Source organism: Thamnophis elegans, chromosome 5, assembly GCF_009769535.1.
Source record: "Thamnophis elegans isolate rThaEle1 chromosome 5, rThaEle1.pri, whole genome shotgun sequence".
NCBI lineage: Eukaryota > Metazoa > Chordata > Lepidosauria > Squamata > Colubridae > Thamnophis > Thamnophis elegans.
Genome location: NC_045545.1, coordinates 51631246 through 51649353, shown reverse-complemented (window position 1 = coordinate 51649353; position 18108 = coordinate 51631246). Strand labels below are relative to the sequence as shown.

Sequence of the window (18108 nt, the reverse complement as noted above, 5' to 3'; positions counted from 1 at the left end):
CACCACAAAGTTACTTATAGAACACTTTCCATCTGAATCAGCTAATTTACCAAATTCTTCCTGAAAAAAAGTGGAGTCACACTTTACTTTTGGGAAGTAAGGAGGATGGTGGCAAGGTAGGGGACCTATTTCTCATCTGCTGCTCCAGGCCCACTCCTACTAACTAGGAAGTTCCTTCCAAAATTATTTTGGCTTCAAGTGCAGGGAAAGTTGGACAGCTGGTTTCTGCAGTGACACCTATCTGCACAATGAATGACCAACACTTTTAAAAGTGCTTAGGAGACTGTTGATAAATGTTAGTTTAGTGCATTTTTGAAAGCGAGCCAGGCCTCTATGAAAAAAAAACAGTATAGAACAGTGTTTCTCAACCTTCACAACTTTTAAGCTGTGAGGACTTCAACTGCCAGAATTCCTCAGCTGGCATGCTTTAACTGATTTAAACTGGAAAAAGGGAACAAGGTTCTGCCAGTTTGTCTGTTGCTGATTCTGTTACCACTGGATGTACAGGTTTGTAATTGTTTCTGCTAATAAAAGCTTTCACATGGTCATGTTTTAATTTTTTCATTATCTGAGAGAGGCAAAATTTTGCCTCTGTGCCTCTGACATGCTAGTCAGTTAATATAAGAGGCATCTAAACAAGCCATTTCAAGTACTGATAATACTGGCACATTAATAGAGCATGTCTGAACTGTTTGATTAACCTAGATTTAAATATCACCCCTTGATGCAGCCCCTAATTTTAACTCAAACCAAGCTTATCTGTCACAGCTTTCTTATATTTAGAAGGGGGGGAGGTCTTTCTCACTAAATTTAACTGTTGGTGTCCTTATTCTATTAGGGAAGGCACGATGAGATTGTGTGTAACGCCACCCTCCATTTATTCTAGTTTTACAAATTCTCAGGCACATTTCTCTCTCCAGGGATTAACTGCTATGATGGTAAGGAAGCCAAATATTAAATGCCTCTTATATCTAAGGTGACCAGATTTTAACATTGGTAAAGCGGGACACCATTGACCGGGGGAGGGGTGTTCTTGATTAAAAATTTTAAAAAATCAGGACTTTTTTAAAACGCCGCAGGACGCAGGACAAATTGTTAAAAATTGGGACTGTCCTGCCAAAAGCGGGATGTCTGGCCACCTTACTTATATCTCATTCTCATTTTTCCAGTCAAAATGACCCAGACATAGTTACATAATCTATATGATGCCAACCTTGAAGATTATGCTGTTCTACAACCACTAATGATTTGAGGAAAAAAGTGATCAGGGAGACAATATTTTGATCTATTCCCATTAAATTTTCTATCATTTAGTTTCTAGATCACCAAAAAAAGAATCTATATCATGTCAGAACATAATTCAGGTAAGCTCGTAATTATTTCTACTATGAAATATTTTATTATTTTAGCTAGAATTACTTCCCTTGAACATTCAGGTAATTCCCTTGAATATTTATCATAAAAGATATATGACATGTTGAATAATGAGATTTGTTTAAAATTATTTTATTTATCCCAGTGGTTTCATTTCTCTCAGTATCTCAAACTTCAGTATCAGATCCAATACATTATTTTTCCACTGCTATAAATAACACAAAGTTTAAGTACAGGTAGTCCTCAACTTATGACCATAACTGTACCCAAATTTTCTGTTGCTAAGTGAGACGGTTAAGTGAGTTTTGCCCCATTTTATGACCTTTGTCAGAGTTGTTAAGTTAGCTTAACACTGCAGTTGTTAAGTTAGCTTAATACGATTGTTAAGTAATTCTGGCTTCCCCACTCCAATCAGTGGGGACCTTTCAGAAGGTCCCAAAAGATTATCACGCAAGTGTTAAGTGAATCGCTGCAGTTCTTAAATTAGTAACACTTAAGTGAATCTGGCTTTCCCATTTATTTTGCTTGTGAGAAGGTCGCAAAAAGGGATCATGTGACCCCGGGACACTGCAACCATCATAAGTATGAGTCAGTTGCCAAGTTCTGAATTTTGATTACACGATCATGGGGGATACTGCAACATTTGTGAGTGTGCAAAAAGCTCATAAGTCATTTTTTCCAGTGTCATTGTAACTTTGAATGATCACTAAACAAATTGCTTTAAGTTGAGGACTACCTGTAATTGGACAACAATGGATTTGTAAAACACTTGTACAGAAAAAATAAGGAACAACAAAGTAACTGACAAAAATCAATTTGGGAAAGAAAAATGCAATTCAACTGTAGTTAGGCTTTTCTTTTTTAGTGAAGGAAACATTTGGGAAATAAACATTTCAACATCTGCCAGATAAACATTAATTGAGGAGCTTACATAGTTAGATATAACACATGCAAAGTCATATACTAACAAAGATAAAAAACATAAACAGGTCTGAGGAAAGCTGATTATGTAGCTTCTTTTTAATCAGGCTTTAGGCCCATGAACAATGCTGACACTGTTTGTGCTTATGAGTGACCTTTAGCGGAGGTGGAATAAATATGGTGCAGCTCTTCTAGACCTGCTCAATCTCTCTTCAGCTTTCAGTATCATTGACCATAGTATCATTGTAAATCAATTCCAGAGATTAGGAATGGGGAAACTATTGCAATATCCTCCCCCTTCCTCTAGGCCTAGGGTTAGTTTTGGGAGGAAGGATCAAGCTTGAGATCCTTCTTCTGCAGGGTCCCACAAGACTCAAGACTCTCCCACATTTATTTAACATCTACATGAGCCACTGAATGAAGTCATCCATCAGCATAGATCATAGCCTCAGTATTGGATAGTATCCAGCTTTATGTTTCACACCTGTTTGCACAGGTGATGCTCTGGTGATCTTGTCCCAGTGCCAGAAGATATAAGGGAACTGGGGAGGAATAGGCTTACACAAATCCAACTGGCTTTGGATTCAAAGACCTTCTATTTTCAAGAACAATTATTAGATTTCAAGGATGATCCATACCTCCAGTCTCGTGTTTAATTTGAGAGCCTTCCTGGACTCAGTTCTATGACCTGATGGTAGCCATGGCCAAGAGGACTTTTGCACTGATCCATAGTGTGTACTAAATATGATCTTTCGTGAAAGGAGTGGAGCAGAAAACAGAATAACACAGTTGGAAGGGACTTTGGAGGTCTTCTATCTAGTTCAACCCTCTGTTTAGGAAGGAAACCCTACACAAGCTTCTCACGAGCACTCATAACTTAATCATCTATTTGAACACTAAAACAATCCATCCAGGGCTAACCTTGAAAACTATTCAGAAGCTATGATCACTTCTCATTTTGCTACCCAAAACCTCAACTTTGTGCCCTGGCTATCAGTGAGCTTTTAACTGCAGTTCGAAATGCCAATTGTCACCTGTACAAAAATTAATGACATAAGAACTGCTTTCTTCCATTGTTTCTGTCCAATCAGTGACATCTTGTGGGACCTAGGAATCAGGCCTTTGTTGTTTGTACCTGTGCCATGGAAGATCTTCTCCCTTAAATCCACATGGCACTGACCACACTGTTTTCTCAAATCTTTAAATTCCTGCTTCTCGCAACAAGCTGTGGGTTGGATTGGATTATAATTAATATTGGACCTATGTCTTATGACTGGGACTGGATTGTTTTGTTTTTCGAATCTGCCATCCAATATTGTTTATTTTTATTATCATTCTGTTGTTTTTAATCCAAAATGTAAGCTACCTAGAGGTGCCTTTGTGATTGAAACAGACTACAACTTGATTGATTGAATTAATTAATTATCATATTACCCTTTTATTTAAGTACTGTATAACCAAATAGTTTAGATAAGCACATGCTACAGAAGATAGTGCTTTATGGATAAACAAATCTCTGATTGGGAATTCCAATCTACCAAACAAGTTGGTTCAGGAACAAGAAACTCTATTTCCTCACCTTCTCTCAGCTACAGATTTCTGAACCAGCTGAACAGCCGTTTTCAACACTCATTAACCATTGTATAAAAATAGACTATTGTAGGGTCTTCAAAATAAGGATGCAATAATAAAATAATTTCGTTGGCTCAGCCAGCCCTTTATTTTCAAAGGCTAGAGTGATTCTTTTTCCTCGCTCAAGAAAGATGGAGAATATTCCTGCCTCCCCCTCAAAAGTGTAGAGTTAAGAGTTAGTTGCCATAGGGAGAGGGAAGCCTAAACGCGCGGCACTTCTTCATAATCAGTTTCTTTGCTGAACTAACAGAACTGAGCCCCACCCCCAGTGACGGATTAAGGCTCACTGGTGCCCTAAACACTGACAAATCTTGGTGCCCCCCCCTCCTTTGTACATACTGTACAAATCTTCATTGTTTTTTTTTTCTTTCTCAACTTTGTGGTGCTCCCTTTGGGCTTGGTGCCCTAAGCACGTGCTTAGTCTGCTTAATGATTAATAAACCACTGTCTACCGCCGAAGGCACGGGGCAAAATTGAATGTGCCGCGAAAATGATAGGGGCGAGGCTATACTCCACCCGCCGCCCACATTGCCACTGTCAGACAAAAGTACGGTTAGCCATAACCGCACTGCAACAATCCGGACGACTATTAGGTGGCAATAAAGAATCACGACAACTGTGCTGCTGCCGCCTAGGAGTCGCCCAGGTGTCGCAGCCCTGGATTTTCAGACGCTGCGCGGCGGGCCTCCCCAACATTTCTCTCTCCCCGCCTTTGCAGATTCGGCGCAAGCCCTAGTGGTTCCTCAGAATGCCAGTCTGGGGGACACCCCTCTTCTGTTGCCATGGCAAGATTCCAAACAGCTGGGAACCCTGGCGATGATCTCCAGCCAGCGCCGTCTTGCGTTGGAGCTCTCAGGTGAGTCGGGAGGGGATTGGCTAGAAGGCGTGCGCAACAAGCGTTTTTGCCCCCGCACTGTGGAATGCCGTGGATCGGCTGGAGATCCGCGGGTCGTTCTTCCTCGGAGGAGACGTGCTAACGTGGAAGCAAGGGAAATCCGGGGATTTTTGCGATCCTACAAACTTTGTTTTTCTGGGTCGCCATGTCTCAGCTGTGGAGTCCGACCTTGGACAGTGGCACCCTGCGGATGCGAACACGGTTGGATTTTCAAAATTACCTGGATTCGGACTGGGAACTGGGCTGTAAGTTAGCGCCAATTTAAAGTCAGAGCTCTGATCGAGGCAGACGCTTCAGTCAAGCGATTTGGGATTTTAGGATTAATTTCACTTAATTTACTATATTTTATTGCTAATGTAAAAGGAAGAGAAAGGCATTTCTGAAATTATTTGCCTCGGGTTCCAGAATAAATTTACATAAGCATAATTCTATGTAGACTTCTTTTAAAATAACACTCTCTAAAGGGACTGTCGCAATAGTAAAGGAATATGGTTCCTCTGTTCAATCATTTACATATCAGCAAAATTATATGGATGTGAAACCCCTGCCTGCCAAATATGTATTAGCGGTGGAATTTCAAATTCCAATGTCACATTATGGGACCTTGAACAATATGTTTTCTTTCTTGGGAAATAGCATTGTTTATTTCAGTACAGACAATAGCAAAAAAATCTACTTTAAGTTTTCCAGGATGTAATCACAAAACTAATAGGAGTTAATTCTGGAACAAGTAGATGAATTAGTACAGTACTCTAAACTTCCATGAAGTGTCCCTCTCTCTCATCAATATATTACCATCTTGTTAGTTAGAAGGTTTTAAGTCACTGCAGAGAAACATTATAGTAAGTCGGCCTTGGAATGTATGCTGAAATTATTTAGTCGAAACCCCATTTACTGTAGCATTCCAAATTCCAACTGCAGCATTCCTGAGCAATGATTGCCCAGCCTCTGCTATTTTTCAAAAAGGAAAGTTTGCTTCTCATTGTTGAATTTCTGAGACAGGCAGTTGCCACCAAACAGGCAGTTGCCACCAAAAAGTGAGAGTGGTAAACAAAAAGCCAGTTTGCACATTTGTACAAAAAGTCCTTGACTTAGAATCATAACTGATCCTGGCAGTTGGTCTTAAGTTGTGATAGTTGTAAAGTGAGTCATGTGACCAATCCAGTTTTACAACCTTTTTGTGGTGGTCATTAAGCAAAAAACATGGTCATTAAATGAAACCATTGTTTGCTATGAGCAATTTTTTTGCCAGAAACTGGATGTGAATGCTAGGTTTTGGCAAAAATCCTAATCACATGAATGCAAGACACTGTAAATGGTTGTAAATGCAGGTCAGTTGCCAAGCACCCAAAACATGGTTACATGTTTGCAGGGGGACTTCCAAACTGTCAGGACTTCCAAAGCTGTCAGGACATCTAAACAGCATTGCAAGTACCTTTTTGTTGGGGAGTGGGGGGTGTCCCTTATAACTTTGAATGGTTGCTAAGCAACTAAATTGAGGACAACCTGTATATAGGAACACATGGGATGAAAGAAAGCCAAATTTGAATCCAAAGATGGTATAATTTTGGGAATATATCTGAATGGTCCAAGATTGTTAAATATAATGGCTGTTGTACATAATTACATTTACATTTCAACCCAGTATAATGTAAAGTTTGTGGGAAATTTCAACCAAGTTTCATTTCCCAAGTATAAGTGTCTTTTTTCCCAAGTATAAGACTGATACTTGTACTATTAGAAAGTTTTTCCGTAATATTTAATTAAAAGTTATTTTTATCAGTCTTTCCAGACCTTTAAAGGTTACCAGATAGACACTCCCCACCCCTCAAAATAATAACCAAATCAGCTTAAAGGAAAAGGATGGATTCAGAATGGGTGTAATAGATATAATTTGTAACACTTATGTTGTCATTTCTCATAACTCCTAGTGGATTTTTGGTGTTTATAGGGAGAGATAAGATTTTAGAGATGGGTTTACAGAAACTAAGAGAAGATATTGAAATAAAAAGATATTTGCTTTTAAGAGATAATGATAAGCTCTTAACGTTGATTATACTTGCTGGAGATGAGTAAAGAGTTTCCTTTTTTCTTTTTCTGCACTTTTTAAATTTTCTTTAATGTATCTCTTTATTTTGTATGAGTATAAATTTTATTTGTACAATACCATTTCTAATAAAATTATTGGGAAAATATAATAATCACCAAATTTCACTGTGGAGAGGGGGTAGAGGATTCAGTGTCTTTTATTGTCTCCATTATTGCAAATTGGCATATTTTGAGTATTAGCTCAACCTGGCTAATATTGTAGCACAATATTTAAACATTCTTACCTTTCCCAGGCAGAGGCACAACCCTCCAATATTAGGGTAAGTATTCTAAAAGCCCATTAGCAAAGCATATGCAATTCCAGGAATATAAACACAACGGTATGTATACCGTATTTTCTAAAGTAATATTTGGAATAGTTGTAAACAAGGTTGACTCACCCTTCCATCCTGCTGAGGTCGGAAAAATGGGGACCTGGATTGTTGAGGGCAATGCGCTGACTCTGTGAACTGCTTAGAGAGGGCTATAAGCACTGTAAAGCGGTATATAAGTGTTGTGACTCAGCAGATGTCTTCTGTGAGTCTTTTCGGGATACAAGATTCATTATGCAGCTAGGGCTTGTTAGGGGCAGGTTTGGAGATAAAAGGACGGATGCTGCCACGCCCTAGTCGCAGGAGTCAACGTTCCTTCGTGCGTACAACATTGCTTGTTACACTTGGATAAGTGCTTTGGTGTTTCCTGTAACCCTGATTTAAGGCTACGCTTGGAGAAGTGCATTGCTTGTAAGAGTTGTTTTGTTTTCATTCCGTTATTTGGTCAGAGACTGTATTTATGTTATTTTTGGGCTCGAAGCCAGTTTGAACTGAGAACTGATAAAGAAAGTTCCTTTTAAGTTTATTTGTCTTGCCGTTTGTTAAGAGCCGTGAAGGGGGGACAGAACAGATTGACTCCTGCCTGATAAGCCTTAATTTTAGTAATTATGGAACAATTAATGGCTGAAAATAGATTAATGGCACAGCAAATCGCGATGTTGTCAGATCAAATTCAACAGTTGCAGAGAGCTGCAAAAAACCCCTAGCCAAGGAGGAAGTGCCCAGTAGCCATGCCAGATAAATATGATGGGAGTCTGGCCATGTTTGCTGGGTTTCTGGGACAATGCCAGCTGTTCCTGAGCCTGAGAGCGGAGGACTTTCCCACTGACCGGACGGTGGGATTCATTATCAGCTTGCTCTCAGGCACAGCTGCCCGTTGGGCCACCCCCTTGTTAGTTCAGCAGAGCCCTTTGTTGGATGACTTCCAGGGCTTCTGCCAGTATTTCAAACGGATGTTTGAAGATCCGATCAAGGGGGAAACAGCTGCTAGAAGTTTGAAATCACGGCAGCAGGGGAGTGGTTCATTGCAGGACTATGTGTCTGAATTCAGGCTACATAGCCAGGATTCCACATGGAATGAACAAGCTCTAATGGACACGTTCCAGGATGGATTGTCTGAGGCCTTGCAGGCTGAACTGGCGAGGGTGGACAGGCCACCAACGTTCGACGCATTGGTCCACTTGTGCCTCTGGATAGATGCCCAGCTGCAGAGGCGAAAGCCTCACTGTGTATTCCAGGAGACCACTAGCATGCCGGTTCAGCAAGGAACTGCAGTGGACTGGGAGGAGCCCATGGAGTTGGGTGCTGTCAGATCTCAAGTGTCACGGACAAAGATGGACAGACGACGTGCAGAGGGATTGTGTTTTTACTGTGGAGATCTTGGACACTTGGCAGGGAGCTGCCCCCAGAAGAATAGAAGGGTTGCACGGACTGCAGCCGTCCCTCAGCAATGCACGATCAAGTTGGACAACCAGCACGTTGGTGCGGCCGTGTTACCCCATTCGCACAAGATAGCGTGCGTTCGGGGGGGTGGAGTCACAGGGCGGATGCCCTACCGAGTAAAGTAAAGAACTCCGACCCTGCAAACTCGCTTCCACCTCGGACTGTTCTACCCGTTGCATCCTGTGCTGCCGTTGGTCATCCTGTGAGCATGCAGACTCTGATACGGGATGCGCAGCGGGGTGACGACTGGGTGGAGCAACAAAATGCAGAAGTGAGGCCAGCGTCCCCATGGACTTTGGAGGGGGATCTTTTGAAGTGTCGGGGCTGGCTCTATGTTCCCGCAGGGCACATCCGTCGATGGGTGCTCACGCAGATTCATTGCGTGTCTGTGTCAAGACATTGGGGGTTTGTTCGGACATTGCACCTGGCTTCCCGTCAATTTTGGTGGCCCCATCTGAAAAATGACGTACGGAGGTGCGTGAAGTCACGTGCCCAGTGTCATTGGGCCAGGTCTACAAGGAGAACTCCGCCAAGATTCCAGCCATTGTCGACTCCAGTCCCCGCAGCACTGGACTTTGTCTGTAGGGTCCCAGAGAGGTACCAGGGTCTTGGACTGTGCTCCGGGGAGGCCGTCACCAACCCTTCTGGGCCACACCCCGATCATCGAAACCAGGGGAAGGGCTCTGCGGGAGGGGATTGCGTGGTGGCTCGGCAGGAGTCGGTAGAGCTGCCGTCAACCTCTGACGGAAGGGGGGTTGGTGGGTCGGCCGTGCAGAGGGTGGAGGACCCTGGACAGGGTGTTAAGGCTCGGCCGAAGTCAGTAGAGGTGCCATCAACCTCCAACGGTAGGGAGGCTGGTGGGTCGGCCTTGCAGAGAGTAGAGGACCCTGGACAGGGTGTTCAGGCTCGGCCGAATCTGGTAGAGGTGCCATCAACCTCCGACGGCAGGGGGGCTGGTGGGTCGGCCTTGCAGAGGGTAGAGGACCCTGGACAGGGTGTTCAGGCTCGGCCGAAGCTGGTAGAGGTGCCATCAACCTCCGATGGTAGGGGGGCTGGTGGGTCGGCCTTGCGGAGGGTGGATGACCCTGGACGGGGTGTCGACGCCGGGAAGGGCGGAAGGAAACATGGTGGCCACCGGATACCTAAAGAATTCCGATTCAAGGGGGCTATGCCTCCAGAGGTTTGGGATTCATGAAAAAGGCACCAAGGGAAATGGGTGCGGGTCATCTTGTGGACACGTCATTCCCACCGCATCCAGACCATCGGAACCTGGGGAAAGGGCCCTGCGGTCGGGGATAGTGTTGTGACTCAGCAGATGTCTTCTGTGAGTCTTTTCGGGATACAAGATTCATTATGCAGCTGGGGCTTGTTAGGGGCAGGTTTGGAGATAAAAGGACGGATGCTGCCACGCCCTAGTCGCAGGAGTCAACGTTCCGTCGTGCGTACAACATTGCCTGTTACACTTGGATAAGTGCTTTGGTGTTTCCTGTAACCCTGATTTAAGGCTACGCTTGGAGAAGTGCATTGCTTGTAAGAGTTGTTTTGTTTTCATTCTGTTATTTGGTCAGAGACTGTATTTATGTTATTTTTGGGCTCGAAGCCAGTTTGAACTGAGAACTGATAAAGAAAGTTCCTTTTAAGTTTATTTGTCTTGCCGTTTGTTAAGAGCCATGAAGGGGGGAACAGAACAATAAGTCTACGTGCTATTGCTATTGCTATACCCCCACTGCATCAGTACTCTGTAGAACAGATCAATACTACATTCTCTCAGATATGAAATTGTCAAACAGCTAAATTTCGTGTTGCTGCAATAAGATTGAGACAACATATGATGCAAATCTGAATACTGTTATGGATAGTCCTCACTTATTGACTAAAGTTTAGACCTGCAACTCTATCACTAAATGACACTTATCATTAAATGAAATCTCACATGACTGTGCTGCACTTATGACATCAATTCTGGCTACTATATATCTATTTTTCCTTTCTAATTAAGTTTTTTATGTAAATAACCAAGTATTTATATAAAAGTAATGTAATTAATGGTAATTAAGTGAATGAACTTGACTGGCTGGCTGTATTCCGTGTTTCACTGAAAAGTTAGTCTAATAGTTAAGAGATGTCACTGTGCTATTTTATAAACTTAAGTTTGTAGCACATTATAAAATGTTGATGCAAACATTCGACTGACATGAACTCCTATTGGGGTTTTCAGATGTTCAGACGGGAAATTCATTTGGGTCCTGTCAAGAAAAGAAAATTTTCCCCTTTCATCATGCACCAGACCGATTAGGTAATCAGTTCGCACCAATTAAAGGGGATCCTGACCGTGGACCAGGAACTTATAATCATGCAGAGGTAACTAGTGTTCCTTTTCATTTTTCTTTTTTTTTATTTTTCTTTATTCTTTAGAAAGGATATTTACTATTCAGATTATATTGATAACTTTTGCTTCCAAAATTCAAATATATTGCAAATAAAAGCTATGTCTCTGGTCTTAGAAAATAGATAATTAGAGAATATTTCCAAAGATTTAAGACACCACAGTTGAACCTCATAGTATTTTCACACGATGACTCTGTGGCTTGATACTCTCTTTCATTTCTACCTACTTCACATGATTGCTTCCAGAAAAAAAAATCCATGAATACAAGTTCTGTTATTTAGACTAATGAATCCTATAGTATATGTATTAACATTTTTAGCTCTGTAGTTTTCCACCCAGAATCTTTTCCTTGTAAGATGAGCAGCTATCTAAATTGGTTTAATAAATAATAAGTGGAAAAACAAATGGAGTGTACCATTTCTTCAACCATTCTTCTAAGTGGCTCAAATTATTCCAATAAGCTGGGGGGAAATTGATTAATTGCTTTGAGAAAATTCAGTTTAAAAAAAAGTTAAATTTAAGTAGGGTACTACATTGTAATTATTTTATTTTATTATTCACCACCAAGCTCCAACATTGACTTTTGATTTGTCTGTATAATATAATTAAGTGTCATTATGATTTTATATTTCTTTATACTACTCAGGCTTTCGCTCTGAATACCCAAGATTTACTTTTTATTAACTTCTTCTCAGTTGAAATCTTTTGCCGACTCTATTATGCTGCTAAACATTGTTCTCCCCCCCCCCCCCGCAATTATTATAGTGTAGAATAACTTTAACATTTCTTTTAATATGTAGAGGAACAATCTTATATATAACTTGGCTAAGAGACCACAGAGTATCAAAGGCTACAGCATGGGAGCAAGAACAACACCACGTTTTGTAATAATAAACAAGGTAAAAACATTTTCCATATATATTCTCTATAGTACGAGTTCTCTTCTGCAGGAAGAAATCCTTCAGCAGACAACTCTTGCAGCCAATGTGCCTTGTATACACAGAAGAAATTCACTTTCTATGCTGTGGGAAGGGCTTCTTTGTACTCTAAAATTTAAATTTAAACTTAAATAGAATGCCAAAATATTTCCACCACAGCCATCATTACAAACCAGAGTGGCTCAGAGACAAGTTTAACCTTTCACAATTCATGTTTCATGCTTCTCTAGAAGAAAACAGTAAAGGTAGAAATGTTTATATTACTCATATTCTTTATGTGAAACCTCACCCCTTCACCAAAATGGCCGTGCATAACCATTAGGTGGCTTTCAGGGTGCTCCTGGGGGCTGGGGAGGGCCGAAATGAGCGAAAAACGGGCCATTTTTTGCTCACTTCCCCCCCTCTTCCCAGGAGCACTCTGAAAGCCTCCTAAAGGCTATGCAAACCCTTTTTTTGACAGAAAAGGGCCTGATTTTGCAAAAAATGGGCTGTTTTTTTTGCTCATTTGGGTGGGCACCCCCAGGAGCACTCTGTAAGCCTCCTAATAGAGTTTTTGGGAGGTCTGCAGAGTGCAAAAACTTTTTTTTTATTTGCCCCTTCAAAATCTGGTGCATCTTATACTCCGAAAACTCTGGTACTTGGATTGTGGAATCGGCTAGGGAACAGAGATGCTCGTAGCAAATTAATGCTTATATCCCTGTTTATCCATAAATAAGTTTAAAAGAAACTCTGTAATATTGTGCTGTAGAGACATAAAATAATTAAAATAAATTAATCATGATAGAATGCAGTACTGGTAGCATAGACAATAATTTAGAAACCCAATGTTTTGGGACACCTTTACTAAGCATATATAAAATTGAAAAATATAAAAGGTTTCTTTTGCTCATCATTTAAATAGTTAATGTCTATCACCATCTCAAGTTCGAACCTTTGTTGTCTATGCACAACATGTGTACAATGAAATTGAATGACCCTCCCTTGATGCACCCCACCCAAGAACATAGAATACATCTCAATAAATCAATATTTTTTTTAAAAAATCCCTAAACCCAAATAAGTAATAAACTAGCACACATTTCCACATACATACCCGTATTTTTCAGAGTATAAGATGCTCCGAAGTGTAAGACGCATCTAGCTTTTGTGGAGGAAAACGAGAAAAAAATCTGCCTCTGTGTCCCAACAATTTTCCTCCTAACAGCGAACAGTACGGATCGTATACACTGTTTGTGGTGTTACATTTCATACTATACTTGTACAGATGCTGTTAAAATTGATGTGGCTTTCTGGAAGTATACGTTATTTTCTGCTATTTACAAGAAGATACAATAGCACTGGGCCTCTTCAGATCAAGCATTTATTTTAAAAAGCTTCATTTTGCTAAGTTGTCTAGAACAATAATAAAGCAGTATTTAAAAAATAAGTCTAATAATTTGAACATTCTATAGGGATTTATAGTTATTGTCTTTTCTCCTTGCAGCAAACAGCCTGATTAGCACATCAACAAAAAATCTGCTTCTCCCTCCCAACAATTTGCCTTCGTGCAGCAAACAGCCTGTTTCAGTTTCAGCGGGAGCCTCCTGATCATCAGCTGTTTCAGGCTGCAGGGATTGCCATAGCCTAATATCGCCCCACAAGCCCCATTTTCCATTTGTTACAAGGAGGCAAATTGCTGGGAGGCAGAGGCCAAACGGTAGGGACCAGTGGGTGGGCGGGACTATATTCAGTGTATAAGACACATCCAAATTTTCACCCTCTTTTAGAGGGGGAAAAGGTGCATCTTATACTTCGAAAAGTACATTACATACATACACAGTATATAATATTACACCTGTATATACATGTTGCACCTTACACTGGCACTATGTAAAATCTCAATTCACTTCAGAAAAGCCCCAGAAAGAGAAGAAGAATCAAGCTTTATTTATGTAACATTGGCACACCCATCTTGCAGCATTCATATCATATGGTGGATAATTTTATACACCCAAAATACTTCATCACACATTAAATTATTCTAATAAGGCATCAAACTAGAAAGGAATCTAATATGACTGTGCAGTATTTTGAATTTATTTAGACAGACATCCTTCATGAAACTAAAGCAACAATTTCTTTTTTCAGGATTGCACAGTTGCAATCCTGTTGTGTTGGAGTCACTGTTAATGCAAAAAAGTGTACAAAAATATTAAATTGGATTTTATTACCATTCCAGATTTATTTACAATGTATTCTATTAATTCACAGATTATTCGGTTTTTATGGAGTTTGACAGAGTTAAAGATCAAGATTATTCACTCAGTTTAAACTGTAAGCTAATTGGAGTGTTTATGGACTTCAAACAACATTCTTTATAATTTCATTTTATGCTCTCTTTTTTTTAGCATTTGACCCCTGCGCCTACAACATATCAATCAATATGGATCAAAGAACACAAGCATAAGACTGCTCATTTCCCATTTCTCAGCAATGTACCACGGTTTTTAGAGCAGGTTCAAGATAGAGAACTCTTTCCTGGGTACTGTTTTTCATTTCTTAAATTAAAAACTGGCTATTAGAAATGGAACCTGAAAAATAAAGTAAGTTCAGTGCTAAGGAGCATAGGCAGGAAAAACGTATGTTTTGAGTTTCCTTTTGCTTTTCATTTAATTTTGGAAAGGATTTAACTATGCATAAGCTGGAAATTGTATGGTTTAGTTACCGTATTTTTCAGAGTATAAGATGCACCGGAGTATAAGACGCACCAAGATTTTGCAGAGGCAATTTTTTTAAAAAGTAAGTAGGTAAGAGGGATAGAGAGGGAGAGAAAGAGAGAGAAATACAGTAGGTAGGAGAGAGAGAGAGAGAGAGAGAGTAGTTAGGTAGATAGGTAGATAAAGGAATAAAGAGAGAGTGTAGGTAGGTAGATAGGGGGAGAGAGAGTGTAGGTAGGTAGATAGGTAGAGGGATAGAGAGAAATAGAGAGAGAGAAATACAGTAGATAGGGAGGGAGGAACAGAGAGAATAGTTAGGTTGGTAGGTAGAGGGATAGATAGTTAGAGAGAGAAATACAGTAGGTAGGTAGGTAGGTAGGTAGGTAGATGTTTCCAGGTGTATTTATCCATGTGCTGGAGAAGGAAATTGCTGACAATCTGCAGCACCTAAGACTTTGTTTCTGCTGGCACAGCACTTGACCAATGTAATTCTCATCAATCAGTTAAAGAGCATTCCAAAAGGAAAAAAAAAGTTTTTGCACTCTGCAAACCTCCCAAAAACGGGCCCATTTTCGCTCCGGGGGGAGGCAAAAACGAGCCTGGTTTTTGTCAAAAAAAATTGCATGCATAGCCTTATGGAGGCTTATAGAGTGCTGCTGGGGGGAGGGTTAAAATATTCTTGTTTTTGCTCATTTCTGCCCTCCCCAGCCCCCAGGAACTCTTTGAAAGCCTCCATAAGGCTTTGCACAGCCATTTTGGTGAAGGGGTGGGGCTTCAGGTGGCAAAAAATGCTATATTCGATGTATAAGACATACCCAGATTTTCAGCCTTTTTTGGGAGGGAAAAAAAGGTGCATCTTATACTCCGAAAAATACGGTAGTCATGAATATATCTGAAGAACAAAGTAACCTTTAGCTATCATTTATATGTCTGAATATCACTATGGGGCTTCCATAGTGTCAGTGGGACTCGTGTACTTACAGATTTTGTTGGATTTATGGGATGGCATAATTGCCATCTTGTGCTGTTTGGGGGGCTTTTCAGCAACTATTTTAACAAACGCTAGTAACTCTCCCAAAATTTTCTGTGTTGAAATGAAAACCTGATACATCTTAATGGTATGTTGACGGTATATAAAACTATCCTAATACAGCAGCGAAATTACAGTTGTACGAGCCATATAGGATTTTTTTCATTTGAAAAAAAAATGCAGGTAGGAAGGGGGGGGGCAACAGAACCCAAATATAAATATGTTTTGCTAATCTGTGGCATACTTTTTGCATTACGTTGAAATGTCATTTGATTGTAAATTATTGACGGAGACTAATTTTCTAGTAATTGACTGCATGCAAGATTGCATTCTCGGAGCCTTTCTGTCTAAAGAGCTTAATAAAATGCATTCTTTTTCATCATAAAGTTTTAAACCTTTACCCAATTCCAGATATATATAGAGAGGGGGGGAGGGAGAGGTTTGTGTGTCTCTGTTTATTTGTTATCAAATGAAGAGAAAAAAGAGACAAAGGATATACTACAGCAAAAAAAATATTAAATCCTATTCTTTTTTATTTATGCAACTTATAAAAATTATTTTGGAGCCCTGATGGTGCAATGGTTAGAATGCAGTATTGTAGGCAAACTCTGCCCCCAGCCTGGAATTTGATTCTGACAGGCAGTCAAGATTCATTCAGCATTCCATCCTTCCAAGGTCGGTTGGTTGGTAAAATGGGACCCAGTTTATTGGGGGCAATATACTGACATGGTAAACTACCCAGAGATTGCTCTAAAGCACTATGGGGTGGTATATGAGTCTAAGTGCTATTACTATTATGTTGTGAATCAGCAGATGTCTGCTGTGTGTCTTTTCGGGATACAAGATTCATTATGCAGCTGGGGCTGGTTAGAGGCAAGTTTAAAGATAAAAGGACGGATGCTGCCACGCCCTAGTCGCAGGAGTCAACGTTCCGTCGTGTGTACAACATTGCTTAATACACTTGGATAAGTGTTTTGGTGTTTTCCTGTAACCCTGATTCGTGGAGACTTTGGAAGAAGTGCATTGCTTGTAAGAGTTTTGTTTTGCATTCTTGTCGGAGACTTGTATTTATGTTATTTTTGGGCTCGAAGCCAGTTTGAACTGAGAACTGATAAAGAAAGACTTCCTTTTAAGTTTGTCTGCTTGCGTTTGTTAAGAGCCAGAAGGGGGGACAGAACACTATTATATTGCTATTATGAATGGAAAGTTATAACTTTTTTTAACAGTTTAACCAATCCAGCGCTACTATTAAAAAGCACAATATATATTGATATGTTTATTTTATATAGTATATATAGCATAAAAACTGCAGTATAAGTAGCCCTCAACTTATGACCACAATTGAGCCCAAAATGTATGTTGTTACGTGAGAAATTTGTTAAGTAATTTTTCCCTCATTTTACAACTTTTCTTGCCACATTTGTTTAGTGAATCATTGTAGTTGTTAAGTTAGTAACATGGTTGTTAAGTGAATCTGCATTCCCCATTGAGTTTACTTATCAGACGATTGCAAAAAGGGTCACATGAACCTGGGACACTGCAATGGTCATAAATATGAGTCAGTTGCCAAGCAACCAAATTTAAATCACATGACCATGGTGATGCTAAAACAGTCATAAATGTGAAATATGGTCGTGTCTCTTTTTTCAGTGCTGTTATAACTTTAGACGGTCACTAAAGAAACTGTTGTAAGTTGAGGACTATCTGTATACAACAGAAAATAATACGTTTTGAACAACTTGTCTGTTCCCTCTCCTGTCTCTTCAGACCTGGAACTTACAACCCAAACAAGTTGCCACACAGACATGTCAGCTGGCCAGGGAAGTTTGGTTCCCCAGACTGGTCTTTGGTTCCAATGCCACAAAGAAGAACTTTCAGAGCTGAGGTATGAAATTTGGGGTTAAACGTGTTATCAGTTTGGAATGACAGAAATGTTTCATTTCTTGAAATAAATTAATGTATTTTCTTGTACTTGAGCAACAGCTTACAAGAAACCATGTGGCAGCCTACAACTACAATGCCAGTGATGGCTAACCTTTTTATCACCGTGCACACCCACAATGCAATGCGTGTACGCCCACTTTCCCCCTGCCCCTGTGCATGCACATGGACCCCCCCTGCATGTGTGCATAACCAAGTGCGCCCCCATGTGCATGCACACATGACCCCTGCACGTGTGTCCCCCCTGTGCATGCACACACGTCTCCCATATGTGCCCACACACGTGCCCCTACAGACCTTTATATGGTTTTGCCGCTCTTTGAGACTCTTGTCCAGCAACTCAACATGATAATATTAAATAGAAGAAAATGGTTATTCTTGTTAAGCTATATTGAACCACAACCAGTAGATTTATGCTGGGGAAAGGAA

General features: G+C 40.5%; 1 protein-coding gene across 2 annotated transcripts in view; it reads left to right on the top strand.

Moving 5' to 3' along the window:
• Positions 1–4412: 4412 nt before the first annotated feature.
• Positions 4413–18108, top strand: part of PIFO (primary cilia formation) — a 16986-nt gene continuing 3290 nt past the window's right edge. The window contains exons 1-5 of one of the 2 annotated variants that reach the window (XM_032218554.1): positions 4413–4783; positions 10904–11046; positions 11875–11973; positions 14400–14533; positions 17506–17623. In XM_032218554.1, the coding sequence (XP_032074445.1) occupies positions 4744–4783; positions 10904–11046; positions 11875–11973; positions 14400–14533; positions 17506–17623 (534 nt within the window). In that variant the 5' untranslated portion in view covers positions 4413–4743. Of the gene's footprint in view, positions 4784–4878; positions 5068–10903; positions 11047–11874; positions 11974–14399; positions 14534–17505; positions 17624–18108 lie in introns of those variants that run through there. The other variant, XM_032218553.1, reaches the window with a different exon arrangement.